Below are 26123 nucleotides of genomic sequence, written 5' to 3' on the forward strand. Positions count from 1 at the left end.
AAATATTTATTGAGGCAGTCAGCTAGACCTTTATCCTCTTCTACATACCTTCCTTCTTTTGTTTTTAATCTATTTAATCCTTGTTTTACCTTTCTTTTCTCATTTATGTATGTAAAAAAAGTTTTGTCCCCCTTTTTTACTGACTGTGCTCTTTTCTCTTTTGTGTGTGATTTGGAAGCTCTTATAATTTGCTTAGCCTCTTTCTGCCTCATTTTATAGATCATTCTGTCTTCCTCATTCTGTTTTTTTTTTTATAATTACTAAATGCTAACTTTTCGTTTTTTACTATTTTGATAATTGGACCAGTAACTGTACTAATTCTAATCCAATTATCTCCAAGCACAGAAAAAACATAATGTTATGCAAAACACCCCAAAAGTACCCTAAAAATACATAAAAGCCCCCATATGTTACATCCCCTGATAGTCCCGATCTGGGTGACCAGCATATCCAAAAATCACCCAGATCAGTTCAGGGGTTCAGGATTTTCATGGAAGTTATAATTTTGAGTTTGTTAGTCTTTTACAGGTTTCCCTGCAGAGCCCATAGTCTGTGGGCAGGAGGCTGGCAAGCATGCTTCTCCAGGAGCTTGTGGCAAACTCACTTGGAGAGGGGAGTTTGTCACATATCTTCCCCCTCCCAGGGAGACTATCCAGACCCCAGACCTCCAATCGGTGGGTCTGTGGTAGTCTGGTGGCCTTTCTCAAAAGGCGTAGTTGTCCAGACGGCCTCCTGACACAAGTGCTCATTTGTACATCCAGTGTCCTGCGGGGAAACAACCTGGATGCACTCCACCCTGATTGGACCAAGTTGTCGCTGGGGACTGAGGGTGCAGTTTTCCTCATCCGTGCCTGGTGGGCAAAGGGGAGCGGCACTCTGCTCCATAGCCAGCAGTTCAGCTGGGTTGGTTGTTGGGTCGTCAGGCCCCAAAACAAAGGGGTTGGTAGGGCAGAGTCCAGCTGCCCCGATGCCAGTTATTCTGCTGGAAGGAGGTCAGTAGAGGCCGTAGTTCCCTCTCCTGCACCTGGACCATGGGGCAGTGGGGGATCTGGGTAGGCTGCCCAGCATCCCTGTAGCGCCGGTGAAGAGACCTCGGTACCATCTGCATCATCCATGCCAGGGGGCTTGGACGTCTCTGGACGACAGCCCCAGCTTCTGGGGAGTGGAACCATCCATCTCCACTCACTGTATCTTTCCCTGTGGTTGGGGAGTGGGACCGACTGTCCCCTCGAGGTGTCTCTGGCTGGCACTGGGGAGTGAGACTCCACTCCCTGTATAGTACTCTGCCGCTGGGGAGAGAGGACGATACGCTCCTCTCCCTGTGATACATACTGCCGCTGGGGAGGGAGACCGGTTGTCTCCACTCCCAAAAACTTGCCCTGCCGCTGGGGAGTGAGACCAATTATCTCCACTCCCTATAACACACTCTGCTGCTGGGGAGTGAGAGACCAACCGTCTCCTCTCTCAATAATACACTCTGCCGCTGGGAGGAAGGATAACACACTCCACTCCCTGTACTGCACACTGCTGCTGGGGAGTGAGACTGATTGTCTCCACTCCCTGTAGGATACGCTGCTGCTGGGGAGTGAGACCGGTTGTCTCCACTCCCTGTAACAGACTCTGCCACTGGGGAGGATAGACGACACACTCCGCTCCCTGTACTGCACACTGCCGCTGGGGAGTGAGACTGGTTGTCTCCACTCCCTCTAACACACTCTGCTGCTGGTGTTAAAACCCCTGATAGCCCAGATCTGGCTGACCAACATATCCAAAAATCACCCAGTTCAGGGGTTCAGGATTTTCATGGAAGTCATAATTCTGACCGACCGTGCACATGGTCCTATGCCCAAAACAGTTCCATGAAATCAGTGCTAACGGTCGGTCAAGTTTGGTAGTCTTTTACAGGTTTCCCTGCAGGGCCCATAGTCTGTGGGCAGGAGGCTGGCAAACAGGCTCCTCCAGGAGCTCGTGGCAAACTCACTTGGAGAGGGAAGTTTTTCACAGTTACCAACTAGGTGGATTTGGCTATGGAGCCTGTGTAGTGCCCACTGTTGGTAGCAACAGCAACTTACACTACCTGAGTAACAGGGTTGGTTAATTTGTATATTTGGGAAGATGTGCATATTGCTAATTCTGCAGGCAGGAGAGATATTTTTTGCAGGTCTTCCCCACCCCTTTATAAATATGTCATTGTATTGTAATAAGTTGCTGTATGTTGTCTGCTAGGAGTGGACTGTTTGTATTTTTATTGAGTTGTCATAGCAATCTTCATAATAATATAATATAATAATCATATAGACTAGTCACGAGAAAAATAAAGTTTTGTATGTCAGTTCCTTTGGAACTTGTGTCCTGTGTGGATTTGTAGGGATCCCAGTGACAGAGTCTTTGGACCTGTTTGCTGGTTGCAGGCTCTCTTTAGCCCTGGGATAAAGCGAGAGAGTTAGGCCTGAGAGCCGCAAATGTCTTTTTAAAGACAGGAGCTATAGCATTGCAGGTGGATGTGGATACCTGCCTGGATGAAGGGCAGCAGTCAGCGAGGCAGAGGGGACTCTACCTGCCTGGAAGTAGGGTTGCAGTGTATGAGGCAGAGGAGACTATACCTGCCTGGAATGAGAAAGCTGCAGCCTGGTCAGGTGGAAAAGCTCCAGAGGGACACCCCGTCAAGCTTTGGCGACTGGGGCTGAAGCGTTCCGGTGTCCCTGAAAGCGGCTAGGAAGAGGACTTGGTGGAGCTACTCGGTCGGTGTACTGGAGTTCTGTTACAGACAGGTTTAGCTTTGTTAAGTTAAAAGAGAACATAAAATTAAACAATACCTAATTGATCATTGATCATAATCCTAATTCAACTATAGGAATATTTTATCCATGTATTATTTTCTTATTTAATTCTTTAAATTTCATTTAGTTGAAATTAGTATCAGCAGAATGAATAAGATTCAAATGCATTTGTAATTGTGAAGCATATTTAAAAGGATGATTTCTCTTTGTATATTTACCCCAGATTGTGGAAATATTGAGCTAGGTCTCTACATCTTTCAAATGTTAAAAAGGATAATATTCTAGTAATATAGCTTTAATAGTTCAGCATGTTTTTTTTCAGCAATACATTACAGGACTAACGTATTTTGCAAATATTTTCTTGACAGGAAACTAATGACTGTTTTGAAGAAATATTTAGATATTTCCAGCAGAGGTGAGCAGTGTGAGCAAATTCTAAGAACTTTGAAGGCCTTGGAATACGTATTCAAGTTCATTGTGCGGTCGAGGACATTATTTTCACAGTAAGCATCCTTTTTTGAAGTACCTTGTAATTGATTAGTACTGTTTTGCCACAGTGATGTGGTATAGCTGCTGCAGCACTTACAAAACATATTGCTCTACAATGATCAAACATCCAACTCTAGGACACTAATTTGAAAATGTAAAGGGATTTCTCACCAATTAATTGTGAACCTCAGTACAAACATTTATAGGGTCTGCAGAGATTTAAATGTTATTCTTTTTTATTTCTAATTGAATTATTTATGTGGTACATTTAAAAGAAAATCCTCTGATTTTCTTTATTTTTGTCAAGGTTTTGTATCAGTGGTTTTGTAGCTTATGTAATATTAAATATTTTTTATTCAGTCTCTGCTTTGGGTAAGTCAAGAGACCTTTCATAATATTTGAGCATTTACAACTTTTTTTTATGTATTAGTTGAAAAAAACGTAAACATGTTATAACTAGATTAATGCTGGTTTAAGTATTTCCTATAAATCTGACTAGTAACATTTATAAATTAAATTGTCTGATTTTGAAGATATATATTTGTTATTTGTGTCTGCCAAGTGCATTGTAAATGAATAGTAATAACACATATACAATTTAATATATTTAAAATATAAATATAACATTTTAATAGTTTCTGTATTTGAAAATAAGATCCTATCCCAGTTAAGCATAAAAAATAAATAGTACATTCGAGGGAGGGGGGAGGGGGGGGGGAGGAAAGGGGGGAGGTAGAGGACCTGACCACTGAGCTAGACAGACACAAGTCTCAGCAGATCCTGCATTTTATTATATTTGCCAGCGAGGCTCTCCTGCCACTAAACCGAGGAATGCAGAAGATTGATACAAAGAAGGGTACTGCAACTCTGCCGTAAAATCACCTCTTTCCCCCCAAGATGGCAATGATGTCTTGCTGAAGCTAAGAAGGTTATGGACGAAAGCCTCAGCTCACATCTTATTGGTTGTTAGCCTGGTCTTGACCTCAGCAGACACTCATACTAAGTCCCAGAGGCCCTACAGATTGAGTGTCGGCTGAATCCCTGGTGACTCTCTCAAGCTGCACAGTGAGCACCGGTTGAATGGGTCCTAGAATTTCTCTAGTCTGTGGAGCTTAGAGTGTTATCACAATCATATTAGTGCTTTTTTTAACTACAAATAATCTTTAACATGCTTTATCTTTCTTATTATTCTTAGCATATACAGCCTGTTTATTTAATATCTTAATAACTAACTTAATCTGCACTGTGTTCCAACCATATAATCTATTGTTTACTCCTACCCCCAATGCCTAGGATTAGCCTGGATTTTTTAAACCTAAGTTATTAAACCTTGCACTGTGGTCATATTTATGTTATAATTTAACTTAAGATGAGGCATCCAAAGCTCTTGTGTGGTATGCCGTGCTACTCGTCCTATGACACGTCTATTGTATAACCACCAAATGTTTATGCTTTCCTTTTACGAAAGGTTTACCTTTACTAGAGTGATGCAAATAGGAGAGTTGCATAGTAAAATAGGAGGAGACAAATTCAAATCCATCAATTGAAACCTTTCACACATGTTTCGGCTATTGATATAAAATAAGGTGAAAACCCCATTTGCTTTCTGATTGTGCCAGTGTCAAAATCCAAGCAGATCACATCCACTCCAACACCATGATTTATACTTCAACTCACTTCTACAGAAAACAATTAAGTTAATTTGACATGAACTGTCTTTCATAAAATAGAACCATGTTGATTGCTAATGACGTTGCTCACAATTCCTGAATACTGTCACTTAATAACCTTCACATTATGTCACAGTCACAGATTTTAAACTCACATGTTTGTAATTGCTGGTCTGAGATTTTTTACCTCAGCTGAAATAAAAATAAATGTGTGAAGGTTCTTATACTTGATTATCTTGAGTCTTTTTTTCAACCTCCTTTACTATGTTACTATGAAAATCCATGTCTAAAAGACTTTTCTTTTATAGATATACTGAAAATTTTAAATATTTCCAGCTTCAAGTACATGTTAAACTATATATTCAGGTGTAGCTTACGATTTATTAAATTACTGGGGCAAGGAATGAGTGACCTCAGAGGAAAAAAGGTTATTTATTATAATGGGCATTGAAGTCTAGAAGATGTTTATTCACTAAAAAACAAAGGAAAAACATTAAATCTGGCCACCGTATGACAGAGGAAATGGTTAGTTGCGGTAAAAACAATAAAGGTGTTAAGTCATCTACCTAAAGAGGTTGTTTAATTAGATTTTGTACTGATTTTTAAATGTCTGGAGAACAATATTTAGGAAGGTAATATTTAACATTGGCTTTCATTGAGATGTTATAGAATTTTAAATATCGGCTAATCTAAAAGAAAAATCTCAACATGGCTCTTTGCCATGTAAAATGAGCCACGTATTAAAATGTCATCATACTTTTAGATTGTATGACTTCAAACCATCTTCATTTTAGCATGTTAGTTCTTAGTACATCACTTTACTACCCTATTGTGAAATTTTTCACACTCACATAGCAGTGGTTTCTACACCCTCGCTGTATCTATGACGGCAGATAAGAACCATTCGGCCCATCTGGTCTGCCCAATTTTCTAAATACTTTCATTAGTCCCTGACTTTGTCTTATAGCTAGGATAGCCTTATGCCTATCCCATGCATGGTTAAATTCCTTCACTGTGTTAACCTATACCACTTCAGCTGGAAGGCTATTCCATGCATCCACTACCCTCTCAGTAAAGTAATGCTTTCTGATAGTATTTTAAAATTTTTGCCCCTCTAATTTAAGACTGTGTCCTCTTGTTGTGGTAGTTTTTCTTCTTTTAAATATAGTCTCCTCCTTTACCGTGTTGATTCCCTTTATGTATTTAAATGTTTCTATCTTATCCCCCCTGTCTCGTCTTTCCTCCAAGGAATATATGTTAAGATGCTTTGACCTCTCCTTGTAAGTTTTATCCTGCAATCCATGAATCAGTTTAGTAGCCCTTCTCTGAACTCTCTTCAAAGTATCAATATCCTTCAGGAGATATGGTTTCCAGTACTGCTTACAATACTCCAAGTGAGGTCTCAGCAGTGTTTTGTACAATGGTATGAGCACTTCCCTCTTTCTACTGCTAATACCTCTCCCTATACAACCAAGTATTCTGCTAACATTTCCTGCTGCTCTAGTACATTGTCTGCCTACCTTTAAGTCATCTGAAATAATTACCCCTAAATCCCTTTCCTCAGATGTTGAGGTTAGGACTCTATCAAATATTCTGTACTCTATCCTTGGGTTTTTACACCCAAGATGCATTGTCATGCACTTATCCATTTCAAATGTCAGCTGCCACAATTCTGACCATTTTTCTAGTTCATTTGGCTTATCCCTCCTGGAACATCGACCCTGTTACATATCTTAGTATCATCGGCAAAAAGACATACCTTACCATCAAGACCTTCTTCAATATCACTAATAAAAATATTAAAGAGAATGGGTCCAAGTACAGATCCCTGAGGTACCCCGCTGGTGACAAGACCATGCTTCAAATATACTCCATTGACTTCAACCCTCTATTGCCTGTCACTCAGCCCACTGCCTTACCCATTCAGCAATATTGTAATCCAAACTTAAAGATTGCAGTTTATTGACAAGCCTTCTATGTGCAACAGTGTCAAAAGCCTTACTGAAATCTAGGTAAGCAATGTCTACTGCACCACCCTGATCTATTATTTTAGTTACCCAATCAAAAAAATAAGATTAGTTTGGCATGATCTCCCTGAAGTAAACCCATGTTGTCTCCGATCTTGAAATCCATGTGATTTTAGATGTTCAACAATCCTACCCTTTAACATGGCTTCCATTACTTTCCCCACTGCTGCCCTATAGTTGCCCGACTCCTCCCTACTAACTTCCAATCTTCTAGGACTACTCCTGTTAACAATGATTGGTTAAATAAATCTGTTAATGGTTTTGCTAGTACACCACTAAGCTCTTTTAATAACTTTGATTGTATTCCATCAGGCCCCATTGACTTATTTGTCTTTACTTTTGACAGTTGAAATAGAATCTCTTCCTCTGTAAACTCACATGTAACAAATGACTTATTTATCCTTTTTCCTACAAATATTTCCCACAAATATTCATTGAGGCAGTCAGCTAGACCTTTATCCTCTTCTACATACCTTCCTTCTTTTGTTTTTAATCTAAGTAATCATTGTTTTACTTTCTGTTTCTCATTTATGTATCTAAACAAATTTTGTCCCCCTTTTTTACTGACTGTGCTATTTTCTCTTCTGTGTGTGATTTGGATTTTGAAAGAACAAACAATTTGATTCAGTATAATAACTGACCCACAAAACATTACATAGTAACTGGATACAACTAGTGCTGGATTTTTAGTATAAAGAAAGCTAAAAGTGTATACATAAATCACATTACCTTAGTGTGATATGAACGAAAAATATATATTCATAACATTTTGATGTCTTTATTATTGCAGACATTTTTATACATTGCAGGCCACTTTATATATCTTATGTAACCTGCAAGTAGTTAAAATAATGATAAATTGATAGCAACATATATTTGTTTTGAAATTAAACTTCATAATCTCCCCAGATGTCTCTTAAATGTGTGAGTTAAACATTTAAAATATAACGACTCAACTCAGTGTATTCATTTAATAGATTGTCAATGTGTTTTTAAAAAATCTCCATGAACTATTTAAAGGAACACTATAATAATCCAGATCACTTCATCCAAATGACCACTAGGATCTCAGTGAAGTGGTCTGGGTGCAGTTTCCTTGTCCCCTTAAGTCTGCAATGTAAAACAGTGTGAAATGTTTACATTGCAGTTTTGTGAATGTTTACATTGCAGTTTTGTGAAATGTTTACATTGCAGTTTTGTGAATGTTTACATTGCAGGGTTGCGTTTCCACTAGAGGCACTTCCTCGGCAAAGACAGAGTAAAACTTGGTCATGATGCTCCTAAGCCCTATAGGAAAGCATTGCACATGCACATTAATTGTTTCAGTGTTCCTCTGTGAGGGGCATTGAAATGGACCATGCCGAGAAGGCCCTGCCTCCTCTGTGACGGCACCTGGGGAGGAGATGTGAGCAGTGCCAAGTAAAGAAGGTTTTTTTTAACCCTTTCAGTTCCGAACGGGAAGGTGGGGACAGGAATACTAAAACGTTAGTAATACAGATTTGTATTCCTAACATTATGGTGCTCCTTTAATTGCTTTATGTTGTGTGTGTTTACTCTACATTGCTAAACTACTAGCACTGATCCTAGTTAATTCACTGAGCGCTGCACAGAGGGAGATAGGACTGAATGGTCCAAAAGTAAGTAATGGGGGGCCGGGGGAGGGGGGAGAGAGAGTTGTTCAGTAAATGAAGGGGAAGGAGGGAGGACTTCACATTGCAGGTGTGCTCACAGTGCTGCCTGCAAGTGATGAAACACATTACATCAAACGTGAGCAGTGTGATCTGGCAGACGTATTTTTCGCTCAGAGCTATAATATGGCATTCCAGAACAGCGTTTTGGGCTGCCTCGGTCACTTTCCTTCCAAAATTGTGGAATATGTTGCAGGACTATTTTAACAGACTATTATGTCAACTCTCTAACATTTGGATGAGCTATAAAGCTATTTATGTAACACATTGTACCATCTCCTCTACTTTTCAAATCCTTGAACTGACTTCATGCATCATTGAGGAAGAGATGGACATCTTCAACTGACTTGTTTTGCTTTTGTTCTATATATTTTGTCTGAGAAATACTTTAGCCACTGCAGTCCTGTCTGGTTCATTCATGAATGCTAGTAGCAGAGTTTCAGGACCTGCTTTTAGGGGGCATAGTTCCCTCGTACATTCAAGAAAAGAGCTGGCCTGACAGACAAATGCTAGGCCTGTGAGCAGACAGTGGGGTCGATTACTGCCTGGAAGGAGGATCACAAGGTTAATGCCTGCCTGGAAGGACGAGGGCAAGTATATGGGTCAACACCTACTTGGAAGGAGACAGAGTTGGCAGCAGGGCCAGACTGGGAACAGAAAGCAACCCTGGAAATAAAATGATTCTAGCCCTATAATTCATCGTGTCACATAATGTTTGTATTTTTTATATCGATGTGCTTTGGGAGCTGTTATATTGTTTCTCACCTGGAGACCCTCCAGATGATCCATGGGTATTACAGTGCTGTAATAACCACCATCCAGACTGACACACACAAGCTCACCGACACACACAAGTTATTTTACCCATACACAAGCTCACTACAGACAAGTTTACTGATACATACAAGTTCAGTACAGACAAGCTTGCTGACACACACAAGCTCACTCAAGTCAAGATCACTGATACACACAAGTGCTATAAGCAAAGCCTGATTTCAAAACGATCAAGCCTCAATACTGCTGTAAGAAAGTCAGTGCTCCATCAGCTGATCGTCTGCAATAAGCAAAGCCTGATTTCAAAACTATCAAGCCCCAATACTGCTGTAAGAAAGTCAGTGCTCCATCAGCTGATCGTCTGCAATAAGCAAAGGAAGCCTTTTGGAAGACCACACTAAGACTCTATCCTGCACAGCATTATTTATATTTAATTTAACCACCCTGTACATTTATTTTATTTTATATATCCTGTGTGCATTGTATATATTCTTGACTTTATATCTTGTCTGTCATGCTAAAGTGTAGTTTTGCTAGCCCTGTATGTAATTGTTTTATTCACCTATATCCATTCCTATATTTCCCCTCTGATTTCTGACTGACCTCTGACCCATCCCTTCTTTTATTGATATGTTTGTTTTTATTTGAATAACCATCCCTTCATCTCTGTGCCTAGATACATATCTCCCTCCCTCAGCTTTATGGCAAGCCTATCTGACCCTTGCATATCTTTATTCAACAGCCTGATTTCAAAACTATCAAGCCCAAATACTGCTGTAATAAAGACTGATACCTGCCCTCCCCTCACTACCCCACCCCATGCTCATTATTACATTTATAGATTGTCTGTCACAAATTTTAGATGTACACACTGTCTCTTAAAAGTACACTCCTGCACTTTCTTAACCCATGAAACTTAATATTTACCCTACCTGCTCTTGATATTTAAATTATTTTCCAGTTTAGCAATAATCTGTCTTCTCCTCCTCTTTATTTCCTCCTTCTCCCTCAGTATAAAAACATCTCCTTACACCCACGTCACTCATCCCCCATCCACATTTACATATGCCCCTCTTTGCTACACTCCCCTCTTCTCTCATCTCATGCCTTATACTCATTTTTCTACTCTCTCACTCCTACCCAAAATCGATCTCATCCTAGACCCCATGCATACAAAACCCATTCACACCTCCTGTCACTTTCTCTCCTTCTGCTTCTAGCAGCTGGTGATGTCTCTCCCAACCCAGGGCCATTCACCTTCTCTACACACTAAGAAAACCAGAAACCCCAGAAACCTCATCACAATATCCTGCTCTTTACCCTCACTTACCAACATTCAGTGTGCACCCTGGAATGCCATACACAACTTTTTTTATCTCAAACTCTCTCACACTACTTGCACTTACAGAGGCCTGGCTGTCCCCCTCTGATAGCGCTACTCCTGCCTCTTTGTGTTTTGGTGGGCTGCAATTCTCTCACACTCCCAGACTCAACTGTAAAGGAGGTGGTGTAGGCATCCTTCTCTCCCCACAATGTACCTTTCAACCAATCATAACTACCCCTGCCCTATCCGTTTCTTCTTTTGGAGTTCACACTGTCCGCCTATTTAAATTCACTCCTTTAAGAATTGTTATCATGTACTCTCTCCCCCCCCCCCCTGGTCATCCTAGGCTATTCATTGAGCACTTCTCTTCCTGGCTTTCCCACTTCCTCTCATCTAGTACTCCTTCCCTACGTGGGGATTTCAATATCCCAATCAACAACCCCAACTGCACTGATGCCTCTTGTCTGCTCTCTGTAACCTCCTCCTTTAACCTTACGCAATGGTCCAATTTAGCAACCCATACAGCAGGAACCACTCTTGATCTCGTCTTCAACAATCTCTGTACCGCCTCTAATCTCTTCAATATTCCTTTTCCTCTATCTGACCACCATCTGCTGACTTTTGACATCGGCATACCTAAGACCCAATTGATACCACCGTCTGAACATCAATCTCACAGAAACCTCCAATGTCTTGACCTAGAGCATTTCTACACTTATCTTCAAACTGTCCTTTTACCTATCTCAAACCTCACCTGTCCTAGCTCTGCAACCTTCTTCTACAATGACACCCTCTCCTCTCAATTAGACATCATGGCACTTCCTACATTTAAATGCAGCAAACCAGAAACCCCAGAAACCTCATCACAATATCCTGCTCTTTACCCTCACTTACCAACATTCAGTGTGCACCCTGGAATGCCATACACAACTTTTTTTATCTCAAACTCTCTCACACTACTTGCACTTACAGAGGCTTTCCCACTTCCTCTCATCTAGTACTCCTTCCCTACGTGGGGATTTCAATATCCCAATCAACAACCCCAACTGCACTGATGCCTCTTGTCTGCTCTCTGTAACCTCCTCCTTTAACCTTACGCAATGGTCCAATTTAGCAACCCATACCACTCTTGATCTCGTCTTCAACAATCTCTGTACCGCCTCTAATCTCTTCAATATTCCTTTTCCTCTATCTGACCACCATCTGCTGACTTTTGACATCGGCATACCTAAGACCCAATTGATACCACCGTCTGAACATCAATCTCACAGAAACCTCCAATGTCTTGACCTAGAGCATTTCTACACTTATCTTCAAACTGTCCTTTTACCTATCTCAAACCTCACCTGTCCTAGCTCTGCAACCTTCTTCTACAATGACACCCTCTCCTCTCAATTAGACATCATGGCACTTCCTACATTTAAATGCAGCAAACACCCCCAAAAACAATCCTGGCACACCAAGCTGACTCAATACCTCCAAAAATGCTCCAGAACTGCTGAACTCTGTTGGAGAAAGTATCACTGTGCATCTGACTTTCTCCACTACAAATTTATGCTGCGCTCATACAGCTTGGCTCTTTCCTCTGCTAAAGTAAATTACTTTAATACCCTCATAACCACACTCTCCCGCGAACATAAACAACTATTTCACACATTTAACTATCTTCTTCCCCCTATTGTTCCTCCTCCACCTACTAACTTGACTGCCTCAGACTTTGGAACTCACTTAACTGACAAGATCTCTACAATCAGGGAAGAGGTCTCTCATCTTTCTTCTTCCCCTTACAATATTTTCCCTAACCTCACTCCTTCTGCTGTTCTATGTTCATTCGCACCCGCTACAGCGGAAGAGGTTTCTGCTCTGCTCCAGTCTTCCCACCCCACCACCTGCTCCCTAGATCCAATTTCCTTGAATCTCATCCGTACTCTGTCTTCTTCTCTTTCTCTACCTCTCACTAAAATTCTTAATCTCTCTTTCTCCTGTGGCATATTTCCATCGCCCATCAAACAAGCAACTTGACCCTAACTCCCCATCCAACTACCGTCCTATCTCGCTACTGCCTTTTGCATCCAAGTACTTTGAAAGAGTTGTGTATGCAAGATTGACAGACTTCCTCGAGTCCAACTCTCTGCTAGACCCACTTCGTCTGGTTTCCGCACTAAGCACTCTGTGGAAACGGCACTGACCAAAGTATCCAATACTCTACTCGCTGCAAAATCTCATGGTCACTACTCTATGCTAATTCTCCTTGACCTTTATGCTGTTTCTGACTTTGTTGATCATCAACAGCTTCTTCTCATCCTCCGCAATATCAGTTTTCAAGACATTGCTCTCTCCTGGTGCTCCTCCTACCTCTCCCAGCGCTCTTTCAGTGTTTCTTTCTCTAGCTCTGCTTCTTCTCCCAACTCCTCTCTGTTGGTGTCCCCCAAGGTTCAGTCATTGGTCTCCTACTGTTCTCTATCTATACTGCCTCCCTTGGTAAACTAATTAGCTCCTTTGACTTCTAATATCATTTCTATGCGGATGACATGCAAATCTATCTGTCCTCTCCTGATCTCTCCCCGTCCCTCTTGACTAGTGTCTCTGAATGCCTCTCTGCTATTTCTAACTGGATGGCTGCCCACTTCCTTAAACTAAACTTGACCAAAACTGAAATTCTGGTCTTTCCTTCCTCAATTGTTGTCTGTCTCCCTCCAAGTCAACGTTGCTACCATCAGCTCCACCACGCAGGCTCGCTGCCTAGGTGATTCTGACCTCTCCTTCACGCCTCATCATCAGTCTATCGCCAAATCCTGCCACTTCCATCTCAAAAACTTTGCACGCATCCGACCCTACTTAACGCCAGATGCAACTAAGGTGCTGGTCCATTCCACTGTCCTTTTTTGCCTTGACTACTGTAATCTGCTTCTCAGTGGTCTTATGTGCTCCCAACATGCGCCGTTACAGTCCATAATGAATGCGGCGGCGAGGCTCATTTTCCTGTCCGCACACCTCCCACGCCTAGGGCTCAAATTAAACTTCTGGTTCTTGCTTTCAAATCTCTACATAATGCTGCTCCCACCTATCTATCCTCCCTAATACACAAGTATGTCCCATCTAGACCCTGACGTTCTGCTGAAGACTTACGTCTATCTTCTGTCTGTTCTCACACCTCTGGTGCTCAACTTCAAGACTTTTCGAGGGCTGCACCGTTCCTGTGGAACTCACTTCCCTCCTCCGTTAGATGCTCACCCAGTCTCCTTCAAAAAATCATTAAAAACCACCTTCTTCATAAAAGTGTATCAATTAAACTGTTAATAGCTCCCGACTGATTCCTCTCTTGCAACTGCAGAATGTGTTGGCGCTATATAAATAACAACATAATAATAATAATAACAAGCTCACTAAAGACAAGCTTAATAACACACGATAACTACAGACAAGCTCAATGACACAGAAGCACGCTACAGACATGTTCACTGACACAAATACACAGAAGCTCATCAGACACACACAAGCTCACTGACACACACATAAGCTCTCTGACCAAAGTAGGCTCACTATAGACAAGCTCTCTGACACACACAAGCTCACTACAGGCTAGTTCATTGACCCACTACAGACAAGCTCACTGACATACACAAGCTTGTTATAAGCTCACCCACAAACACAAGCTCACCGACACACACAGACGCTCTCTGACCCATACACATGCTCACTAAAGACATGCTCACTACAAGCTCACTGACACTCAAAAGCTCACCACAGTCAAGCTGGCAGACACACAAGCTCACTGACACACACAAGCTAACTACAAAAATGTTCACACAAGCCCACTGACACACAAGCTCGCTACAGGCAAACTCACTACAAGCTCACTGACACACACGCTAACTACAGACATGTCTCAATGACACACACAAGCTCACTGAAACACACACAAGCTCACTAAAGACAAGCTCTCTGAAACACCCAACCACAACACAGAAAAGCTCACTGCAAGCTCACTGATACACACTCAAGCATAGTACAGACATGCTCACTACAAGCTCACTGACACATGCTCACTACATACAAACTCACTACAAGCTCACTGGCATACACAAAAGCTCACTACAGGCAGGCTCACTACAAGCTCACTGAGATACACAATGTTACTGGCACACACCCAAGCACAGTACAGACATGCTCACTGACACACACACACAGGCTCACACACACATAAGCTCACTACAAACTCACTGACACACATAAGCTCACTAACACACACACACGCACACACACTCTCTCTCTCTATATCAATCATGGGCTGCTGGTGAATATATAAGTACCTGTAACTTCACTGAAACTGGACTTCAATTGCAATATGAGGTTTTTTCATGTAAAGTTCCTTCCACTTACTGTGTGAAAGGTCACCAGGGTGAGGATATTTCCCGGTACTCCGGTGGGCCAATCTGTCCCTGGTTGGCAGATAGGCCTGTGCACTGAGACAAGTCCAGCTGGGTGAGATATAAGTTTACCTTAGACTTAGAATAGGGTATTTATGTCATGTATTTGGGTTCAAGGGGTATTTAGTTCTTAAGAGGATTTCAACCTAGGATTAAAGTAGATGATTTTTCAAGAGAAAGAGAGTGATCTGGTTGTCTCACAAGTAGTTGCAGGGTTATGGATTTTGGGGGGGGGGGGGGGAACTTTTTTAGGGCTGAAGATTTACAAGAAAGATGATTTGAGAAGGTAAGTATAACGTTTTTATTTTCACAGGGATTAGTTTTAATGGGCCCCTCCTCACTACCACTAGGATTGGGGACCCTTATCTACTTGAAGGTGGGACTATAGCAGTTTGGGAAGAGGTGTATAATGGCATGTTTAATAGTTGTATTATTTAGAGTCTGGAGGGGGACTAATGAATGGGCAGGAAAATTAGGTAAGCCCCATATAGTATGGGTGAGGGATGAGGTAAAGACATTAGGTTCCCCCTGTATAAAATTAGTATCCCCCCCCCCCCACATTCTCACTTCGGGTAGGGAGAACATAATGATGACCCCCCCTGTTTCTTTTAATTTAATAGCCTCCACCAGAAGGTCACAGGTACAGGTAAGGAGGTTATTTTTGATCTATCACAAAGTCACAGGTTTTAAACATTGAGGAGGTATGCCCCCACCTTCCTCATGGCTTTTAACCTTCCTTATAATAATGTTGGAGTCTGACAGACCCTGTAGGATTTTTATTTCATTTTATTTTACTATATAATATGGTGGCTAACCAGCTATCAAATAATTAACTCACGCACTGCCAAATAGTTGGAAAATAGTTTGAATTTGTTTACATTTATTTAATTTGACCAAGTTCAGGCCTATTTGGTACCTGAATTGACAAATCCAGACAAATTATCTGTTAAATAATGTGAATAATGTTCAAATTTTGCAGTCCAATGGCACTGTATGCAGACAGATTGTTTTATCCGATTCGGTATGAGGCCATTTTTTTATTTAGTGAATAACCCTGTTAATGTATAAGTGGCTTGTGGATTCCTTATTCCAAAATGCACTTATCTTTATTGAATCTCATGTGCCATTTGTCTGCACAGTCCCCCAATTTATCCAAATATGTGAGTGGTCAATATCTTGGAGAGCAGTCATTATTGGCAGTCAGCTGCTAAAAACTAGAAACAAGATTGGAAACCAGTAGCTTATTAGTAGCCGCTACTAGCTACTGGCTTTTCTTAAATACTAATAGCTTGAGGCCGTCAGCCATTTATTGATAAGGTTGGAAAAGAGCCCTTAGTCAGTTTTATAAATGATGCAAGAGAATTATTTTCTTGTAAATGTTTGCACCAAAAAAAAAAAAAAAAAATTAATAAAAACCCCAAAAATATGAAATGACATGCAACAAAATCTATGGATTTTGTTTTCAGAGATGCTGTAATTGCTACACAAGCTAATTTTGTTCAAAGATAATAAGCAAAGCATCTTAATTGTTTAGAGCTGAGAAGCCATCTGCCATTTCAAATAATTGGATGTTAGCTATGCACATTTGTTTTGCTTATCCCTTAAAGGCAAACTTCAAATGCTATAATCAAATAAGTAAGATTTGTGTTTGCTTCAGAATGGGACAAATAATAAATACCGTATATACTCGAGTATAAGCCGAGTTTTTCAGCCCATGTTTTGGGCTGAAAAACCCCAACTCGGCTTATACTCGAGTCAGAGTCTGTATTATGGCAATTTGCATTGCCATAATACAGACTGGGGGGAGAGGGGGGCTGGCAGAGCTGTACTTACCTTTCCTGCAGCTCCTGTCAGCTCTCTCCTCCTCTGCGCCGTCCGTTCAGCACCTCGGTCAGCTCCCAGTGTAAGTCTCGCGAGAGCCGCGGCTCTCGCGAGACTTACACTGTGAGCTGACAGAGTGAGCTGCACAGACCGCGCGGAGGAGGAGAGAGCTGACAGGAGCTGCAGGAAAGGTAAGTACAGCTCTGCCAGCCCCCCTCTCCCCCCACTGAACTGCCACTGGACCACCAGGGAAGGAGAGCCCCCCTCCCTGCCATATATCAAGCAGGGAGGGGGGACGAAAAAAAAAAATATAAAAAAAAAAAAAAAAAATTAATAATAATACAAAAAAAGGGGTATAAGGACCACTATGGGAGGGAGGGGGGGGTATAAGGACCACTATGGGAGGGAGGGGGGTATAAGGACCGCTATGGGAGGGAGGGGGGGTATAAGGACCACTATGGGAGGGAGGGGGGGATAAGGACCACTATGGGAGGGAGGGGGGGGGGTATAAGGACCACTATGGGAGGGAGGGGGGGATAAGGACCACTATGGGAGGGAGGGGGGGATAAGGACCACTATGGGAGGGGGGGGATAAGGACCACTATGGGAGGGAGGGGGGGGATAAGGACCACTATGGGAGGGAGGGGGGGGATAAGGACCACTATGGGAGGGAGGGGGGGTATAAGGACCACTATGGGAGGGAGGGGGGTATAAGGACCACTATGGGAGGGAGGGGGGTATAAGGACCACTATGGGAGGGAGGGGGGTATAAGGACCACTATGGGAGGGAGGGGGGTATAAGGACCACTATGGGAGGGAGGGGGGGTATAAGGACCACTATGGGAGGGAGGGGGGTATAAGGACCACTATGGGAGGGAGGGGGGGATAAGGACCACTATGGGAGGGAGGGGGGTATAAGGACCACTATGGGAGGGAGGGGGGTATAAGGACCACTATGGGAGGGAGGGGGGTATAAGGACCACTATGGGAGGGAGGGGGGGATAAGGACCACTATGGGAGGGAGGGGGGGTATAAGGACCACTATGGGAGGGAGGGGGGTATAAGGACCACTATGGGAGGGAGGGGGGTATAAGGACCACTATGGGAGGGAGGGGGGGATAAGGACCACTATGGGAGGGAGGGGGGTATAAGGACCACTATGGGAGGGAGGGGGGGATAAGGACCACTATGGGAGGGAGGGGGGGATAAGGACCACTATGGGGGGGACGGGGGGATAAGGACCACTATTGGAGGGAGGGGGGTATAAGGACCACTATGGGAGGGAGGGGGGTTTAAGGACCACTATGGGAGGGGGTGGGATAAGGACCACTATGGGAGGGAGGGGGGGTATAAGGACCATTATGGGAGGGAGGGGGGGGGTATATGGACCACTATGGGAGGGATGGGGGGGGGATAAGGAACACTATGGGAGGGAGAAGGGGGATAAGGACCACTATGGGAGGGGAGGGGGAAGTAAGGACCACTAGGGGAGGGGAGGGTAAGGACCACTAGGGGAGGGGTGAGTCAGGACCACTGGGGGGGGGAGTGAAGGAACACGGGGGTGGGGAGGTAAGGACCACTGAGGGAGGAGGAGGGGAAGTCAAGACATATGGGGGGGGAGGGGGCGGCAAAATTTTTTTTGCCTACGGCGGCAAATATCCTTGCACCGGCCCTGCACACACTGCATTCACACACTGCATTCATGCACACACACACTGCATTCATGCACACACACACTGCACTCATACACACACGCTGCACTCATACACACACGCTGCACTCATACACACACACACATACGCACACACTGCATTCATTATACACACACTGTAAATAAATATTCAATTAATATATTTTTTTTAGGATCTAATTTTATTTAGAAATTTACCAGTAGCTGCTGCATTTCCCACCCTAGTCTTATACTCGAGTCAATAAGATTTCCCAGTTTTTTGGGATAAAATTAGGGGCCTCGGCTTATATTCGGGTCGGCTTATACTCGAGTATATACGGTATGTAGCAAAATACACAGTGATATCTGTTGTTGTGATTATGCAGGGCAAAAAAATGTACCTGCAAAGCATTTTGTTAGCCAATGTGATAGCTCCCAGGAAAAAAAAAAATGTTTTATTAAATCACTTAAGGATGAATGAATGAATTATTCTGTCATGTTTTTTTTTTCCCTTAAAGGGTTACTCCAACCACCATGATCACTTTAGTGGTTTGAAGCGGTCATAGTGGTAGGTGTCTGGATATGCAGTGTTTCAGCATGAAATACTGCACATACTGAGTTATATTGTGGGGGGGTTAGTTGCATCCACAGCACATGTGACATTGGCAGCCCAGAACTCTGTGCTGTCAAGTTCTGTTTATGTCAATTGTGTGTTTTAGCGCGCACTGAATGCTGCCAACAATCGTAAAATTCTTCCCCTTGCTGGCAGAGTGTCTGCAAGGGGAAGATTGCCTAACCATGACAATGTAATGTTTTTCCAGGAATGCAGGTCATATTGGACCATATCAATAAGTGGATCATAGTTAAGCTTATAGTTCCTAAACATTTAATGAAATCTACTCTCTAATCATATGCAATGCATGCTATTAAACTAGTCAGTTCCTCAGCCGGTATCCCTAATTACAAGACTTATAATATGAAAGCTTCCCAAATAAATCCAGGAGAGTGAATAGCCAGTAAGAAAGTGGATTGTCATCAGAATATCCTCAAAGAAAAAAAATTATAAATAGGGAATTGTTCTCTCTCGATAATCCAGCACTGCCCTGTACCTAATTGTTTGGTGGATACCATCTACTTCCCTATCTTTTCCTGTACCTTTACCTCTACTCCTGGCTTTTTCGGCCAGACTCCAGAGACGTTACACGTGTGGCGGATTTATGTTTTTCTTTTTGGTTTCAGTAATAATGTTCTTGTTATTAATAAAGGACCTGGAGCCTCGTGACTCGGCAAGGATGCTGTTATGGGCTGCACCTCCTCTGAGGATATTGGCACTAGTTATCTCTGTTGATATAGCTTGGTGGGTCTAGTGATAGGGAGCTTATTCAAAAGATAAGATATGTCTTCCTGAGAAGGTTTATGTGTTCACTCATTGTCTCTCAAATTATACAGTTTAGAATAAACTGACCTGACTATTGAACTGCTTGTTGCCTCCTGCCTGTTCCTTTCTGGATTCCTCACTTCCTCTGTAATTATAAGTGTTCATAGCCCTGTAGATCTCTCAGGTTCCTGTATCACTCTAAGGCACTCAGGAAGATAGTGTTTGTGAGTGAGTACCTGCAAGTGAGTTCCTCTCCAACCAAACCAACCAATACATTTTCACATAACAACCAAGCACTCACTATGGAACTTGCAGGAACTACAGAGGCCATAGCTGCACTTATACAACAGGTGGTGGCTCTGACTCAATCAGTTCAGGAACTGCAATCCAGCCAAGCCACTCTTCTCATAAGTGAACAAGAGTGCTGAATCCACTCAGCTACCTGCATCCTCTCTGGCATTAGCTCCTCCCTCTCTGCCATCTATCATTGCAGTACCTGCCATCAGGGACGTATTTGCCGTGAGGCAAACAAGGCATTTGCCTTGGGCGGCAATTTCCAGGGGGCGGCAAAAAAAACGCAGCCCCCAAATGCCCAGGCAAATACCTTGTTTGCCTCGTTTTATGGGAGCCCAAGAACTGGCCGGCTGGACACCTTTGGGCTCCCCCGGGCGGGCTGCGAGGGAGCACTTTCCCCTGAGCTCTCTGCTCAGCTCCCTTGTGCGACCCGCAGTAATGCTGGGACCCGGAATATGACGTCATATTCAGGCTCCCGGCATCACTCTGCGGCGCTCAAGCAAGCTAAACAGAGAGCTCAGGGGAAAGTGCTCCCTCGCCGCCCGCCCGCCTGCCCGCCTGCCAGCCTGCCTGCCCGTCCGCCCACCAACATCTGGCCACCTCCCTGCCCAGCAGCCCCACTGGACCCCAGGTGAAATATCCACCCAGAGAATTGTGTGTGTTTGTCAGTGAATGTGAGTGAGTGTGTCAGTTAATTTGAGTGAGTGTGTGTCTGTCAGTGAGTGTGTCTGTCAGTGAGTGTGTGTCTGTCAGTGAATGTGTGTGTCTGTCAGTGAATGTGTGTGTGTGTGTCCATCAGTGAATGTGTGTGTGTGTCAGTCAGTGAATGTGTATGTGTCGGTCAGTGAGTGTGTGCGTCTGTCAGTGAGTGTGTGCGTCTGTCAGTGAGAGTGTGCATCTGTCAGTGAGTGTGTGTCCAAGTGAGTGTATGTCTGTTTATTAGTGTGTCAAATCAGTGAGTGTGTGTGTATGTTATTGTTTGTCAGTGTATATGAGAGTGTGTGTCTGTCAATGAGTGTATGCATCTATCAGTGAGTGTGTGCGTCTGTCAGTGAGTTTGCGTCTGTCAGTGAGTGAGCGTCTGTCAGTCAAAGTGCGGCCTTGACAGGAAGGGGTGGGGAAAATGTAAATTGGGGGGGGGGGGGGGGTTCCCGAGCACAGCACAAATCCTAAATATACCACTGCCTTCTGTTCCGACTATTCATACCAACAGCCCCCAACTGGCTTTGTGAGAGTCCTTCATTTCTTCTATGCAAGTCTTATATGATGACCTCTTAAGAGCATCCACTGCATGCACAACCGTGCAGTCTCTGCCACAAGGGAACATAACTGTACATAATTCATGGAAGTAGCCCCTGATATAGGATAAAATGAGACCAGTCTCATAAACCAATACCAATTGGGACTATCCAAAGCGTTGAAGGACAAGTTGGCTTGACTAGTAATGCCGCCATCTTTGGAAGAATTGATCCTGCTTGTTAACCAGTTAAACATATGTGTCCTCAAGATGAGGTCTCAAAAGATAACCTTGCTCTGTTCCGACTCTCTGCACAAGCTTCTACTACTTTCCCTGCACAGACCTTGGAGGAATCTATGCAGCTGGGGATGGTTCACCACCCTCTAGGCCAGGGGTTCTCAAGCCAGTCCTCAGGACCCCCTACCAGTCCAGGATTTGGGGATTACCTGGATGTATCTAAGGTGTTTAGAACAAGGGGAAAAAAAAACACCTTAGACTCTAAGGTGGTTTTTTTTCTTTTTCTAAACACCTTAGATACACCCATAGTGATGTCGCGAACATGAAATTTTCCGTTCGCGAATGGCGAACGCGAACTTCCACAAATGTTCGCGAACGGGCGAACCGGGCGAACCGCTGTAGACTTCAATAGGCAGGCGAATTTTAAAACCCACAGGGACTCTTTCTGGCCACAATAGTGATGGAAAAGTTGTTTCAAGGGGACTAACACCTGGACTGTGCCATGCCGGAGGGGGATCCATGGCAAAACTCCCATGGAAAATTACATAGTTGATGCGTCTGATGAGTCTGGTTTTAATCCATAAAGGGCATAAATCACCTAACATTCCTAAATTGTTTGGAATAATGTGCTTTAAAACATCAGGTATGATGTTGTATCGATCAGGTAGTGTAAGGGTTACGCCCGCCTCACAGTGACAGAACAAACTCCCCGTTTACCGCACCACAAACAACCGCAAACAGTCCATTTGCATAACCGCAAACTCCCCATTTGCACAAGGTTGGATACCAAGCTAGCCATGTCCCGTTCCTTGTCCTCACTGATGTAATTGAAGGTCTCTTCCTCCACCCAGCCACGTACAACACCAAGGGTCCCCGAAAGGTGACAACAAGCCCCCTGTATTTTTTTTTTTTTAAATGTACACTACTGTTACACCAGATATGAGTTGCACTGGTATGACACTGTGCCCTGGCAGGCCCTGAAACGCACACGTGTGAAGGAAACTGACTGCTATTATATTACAGTCAAAAAAGTTTTTAGTTTTTTTTTTTAAATGCAAGCTATTGTGACACCAGATATGAGTGGTGGCACTGGGCAAGTGGGCACAGTATACGCTGTGAGCCTGACACACACGCTGGCAGGCAGGCAACTGCAATTAGATTACACAGAAAAAAAAAGCAGACTGATGTTCTAGCCCTAAAAAGGGCTTTTTGGGGTGCTGTCCTTACAGCAGAGATCAGATGAGTCCTTCAAGACTGTAGTGGACACTGAATACACTAGCCTAGCTATTGATTTCCCTATTAAATCAGCAGCAGCTACACTGTCCCTCCTCTCACTAAGAATGCAGCTTCCGGGGGGCGGGGCCTAGCTGTCATGGAGGAAAGACGCACTTCGTGTGAGCTCCCTCAATATCTCACTTTAAGCAGCTATCAACAAGCGAATTTCACCCCCAAAGGGGATCACTGTCCCTCCTCTCACTAAGAATGCAGCTTCCGGGGGGCGGGGCCTAGCTGTCATGGAGGAAAGACGCACTTCGTGTGAGCTCCCTCAATATCTCACTTTAAGCAGCTATCAACAAGCGAATTTCACCCCCGAAGGGGATGACCCAGCAATGTTGCTCCTACCTGACCGACCCGACATGCTTAATAGCGGTCAGCAACTCGACAGAGTCTTACTTACCTCTGCGTGGCAAGTGTGGCCTGGTGCTCACCGGGCGGGAGAGGAGGCCAATCTCCCGATTCCTGGCAGGAGCTCTGTTACCCCCCCCCCCCTCGGACCGGTGGGGGTTATCCCAGTCCACCCCTGAGAGGCTGTCTGGAGCTAATGGACGCACAGAGCACAGCCGCCCAGGCTGACATACTCATCTGAGACTCTCGCAATATGGCGGCAGCCGCGTGTCTTTCTGGTACCAGCAAAGCATGGCAGGATATTGAGTCTAAGCTGGACAGACTCTTTAATCAATTTTGTAAGCAAAAAACAAGCAGGAAGCCCCAACAAGCTCTACCACAGTCCCAACAAGCTCCACCACAGCTAAGCGAAGCAGTCCCCATTAAAATCCACCAACGCAAAAGGCGTCGAAGACTGGACCGGAGGCACAAACAGAAATGCAGAGCCTGCCCCATGTCAAGCACTCACCTCCACCTTAAGCCACCACAATCCCGCACCGAACGTGAAACACCACCGGGACAGATCCGACCACCCGACAAAACAAGCTTCCACCACCTCAAGCCGCGAACCCGGCACTCAGCCAGAGACTTGCCTTTGTTGTTCTAGGTATCAGGAACTCCCAGGGTCTGCACTTGGCGCCTTGAAAGGATCGGATGAGCACAAGCAGTAAACAGCAGCTTGCCAAGCATGTCCCACTATAGCCGATCCTCCACACCATGCCTTTGATCACATAAACTGCTCTCTGCACATTAACTAATCGTAAAGTAGCAAGCGTTTAAACATGTCATTATGTCACCTCCTAAAGAGTTTATTGTCGTAGTTCCTTACATGCCTTTACCTTAACCGTTCATGTATTATGTTATTCACTAGTCTCATCTCATGGGGCGACTTACACTTGATTTATAATTAGTGGTGGAGCTGCTGATATAAATACACAGTTGATAACGTGCAAGCTACACCCTAAACATGACAGCCATCTTTCACAACAAATGTACTGCTATATACTCATACCCTCAGTGCAACTAGCCATGATATACGCACGTTCAGCCTAGCATGCTCAAATATAACACACTTCTGTCTAAAAAAAAAATAATAATAATAAAAAAAAAGAATGCAGCTTCAGAATTAATCTAAATTGTATGCTGTCTAGGAGGTGGGAGGGTCTGGGAGGGAGGGTCTGCTGCTGATTGGCTGGAATGTGTCTGCTGACTGTGAGGTACAGGGTCAAAGTTTACTCAATGATGATGAATAGGGGGCGAACCGAACATCGCATATGTTCGCCATCCGTGGCGAACGCGAACAAGCTATGTTCGCCAGGAACTATTCGCCAGTGAACCGTTCGGGACATCACTACACACCCAGGTAATCCCTAAACCCTGGACTGGTAGGGGGTCCTTGATGACAAGGTTGAGAACCCCTGCTCTAGACGAAGAATGCTAGAAACATTGTGCACAGAGACTCTCTGTGGAAAGGCAGACCACTTATTGTGAAACTGCCCTGTTCGCCCAACTCCACTTCCGGTAAACTAAATGTTGTCTCTACCTACTGGAATCTTCCAGCTCCTTCTGTTTCTGTTTCTCTCCATTTCTCTTTCCCTAGAGTGGGGAAATAAAAATCATGTTATCATTGCTAACATTGACCAAGGAGCTAGCAGTTGCTTCTTTGATCAAATAAAAATTAAAACTACAAGAAACTGTATCTTCTTCTGTTATATGTGGTTGATGGGACTCCTCTCAAAATCAGACCCGTACACCTGGAGACTGATCCTATGCACCTTCTCATCAGCCAGCATATTGAGACTATATGCCTGGATATAGTTCCGTCTTCAATGTTCCCACTTATGTTAGTACTTCCTTGGGTTTGGGCTCACAACCATGGCTCGAGTCCTGCAGGAACGAGTGGAACCGGCGTTCCTGCACTTTTTTTCACAGCAGGAACGCCGTTCCCGTTAGTAGTCCTGCAAGACCTGCCCTTTGATCTGCAATTAATAAATGTGAAGGCTCCTCTGTAGACCCTGATATTGTGGTCCACCTGCAGACCCCGATAGAGAGTTTCCCTTATGCAGACCCTGATATAGGGGTTCCCCACTGCAGATCCTGATATAAGGGTTCCCCCTAAGCAGACGCTGACATCTCCCCTTGAATCCCTAGCTCCCACTCTAGTAACACTGCTACTGTACGCTGACGGCATCTCGCCGTCTCTCTCTAGCCGGAGCAGCTCCCACGCCTGTCACTGGTGGCAGCCCGGGCACCTCATCCTGCAAGATGGTGGAGAGTGAGAGCCTGGGGAGCTTCACCGCCTGCAGGAGATCAAGAGCACCGACACGGCCTGTGTGGGGCCCACCCTGCTGTGAGACACTGGGCTTGGGCTCAGCCATTGTCCCATCCTCCTCCCAGCCTGACCTGGGGACAACTGGGTGATGGGGAGAACAGGGACACTGTGATGATGATGATTATTATTATTATTATTATAGGGGCACCCTTTAATACTACAATGTGATTATTATTATTATTATTATTATTATTATTGGGGCACCCCCTAATACTACACTGTGATTATTATTATTATTATTATTATTAAAGGGGCACCCCTAATACTACACTGTGATTATATTATTATTATTATTATTATTATTATTA

The 26123-nt window shown here is 43.8% G+C and overlaps 1 protein-coding gene across 1 annotated transcript in view; it reads left to right on the plus strand.

Annotated features, from left to right (window-relative positions):
• DOCK2 (dedicator of cytokinesis 2) overlaps nucleotides 1-26123 on the plus strand; it is an 816002-nt gene that overhangs the window by 286228 nt on the left and 503651 nt on the right. The window contains exon 22 of the mRNA XM_063447503.1: nucleotides 3149-3283. Coding sequence (XP_063303573.1) covers nucleotides 3149-3283 — 135 coding nt within the window. The remainder of the gene's footprint in view (nucleotides 1-3148; nucleotides 3284-26123) is intronic.

This window comes from Pelobates fuscus, chromosome 3 (genome assembly GCF_036172605.1).
Source record: "Pelobates fuscus isolate aPelFus1 chromosome 3, aPelFus1.pri, whole genome shotgun sequence".
In the NCBI taxonomy this organism is placed as follows: domain Eukaryota; kingdom Metazoa; phylum Chordata; class Amphibia; order Anura; family Pelobatidae; genus Pelobates; species Pelobates fuscus.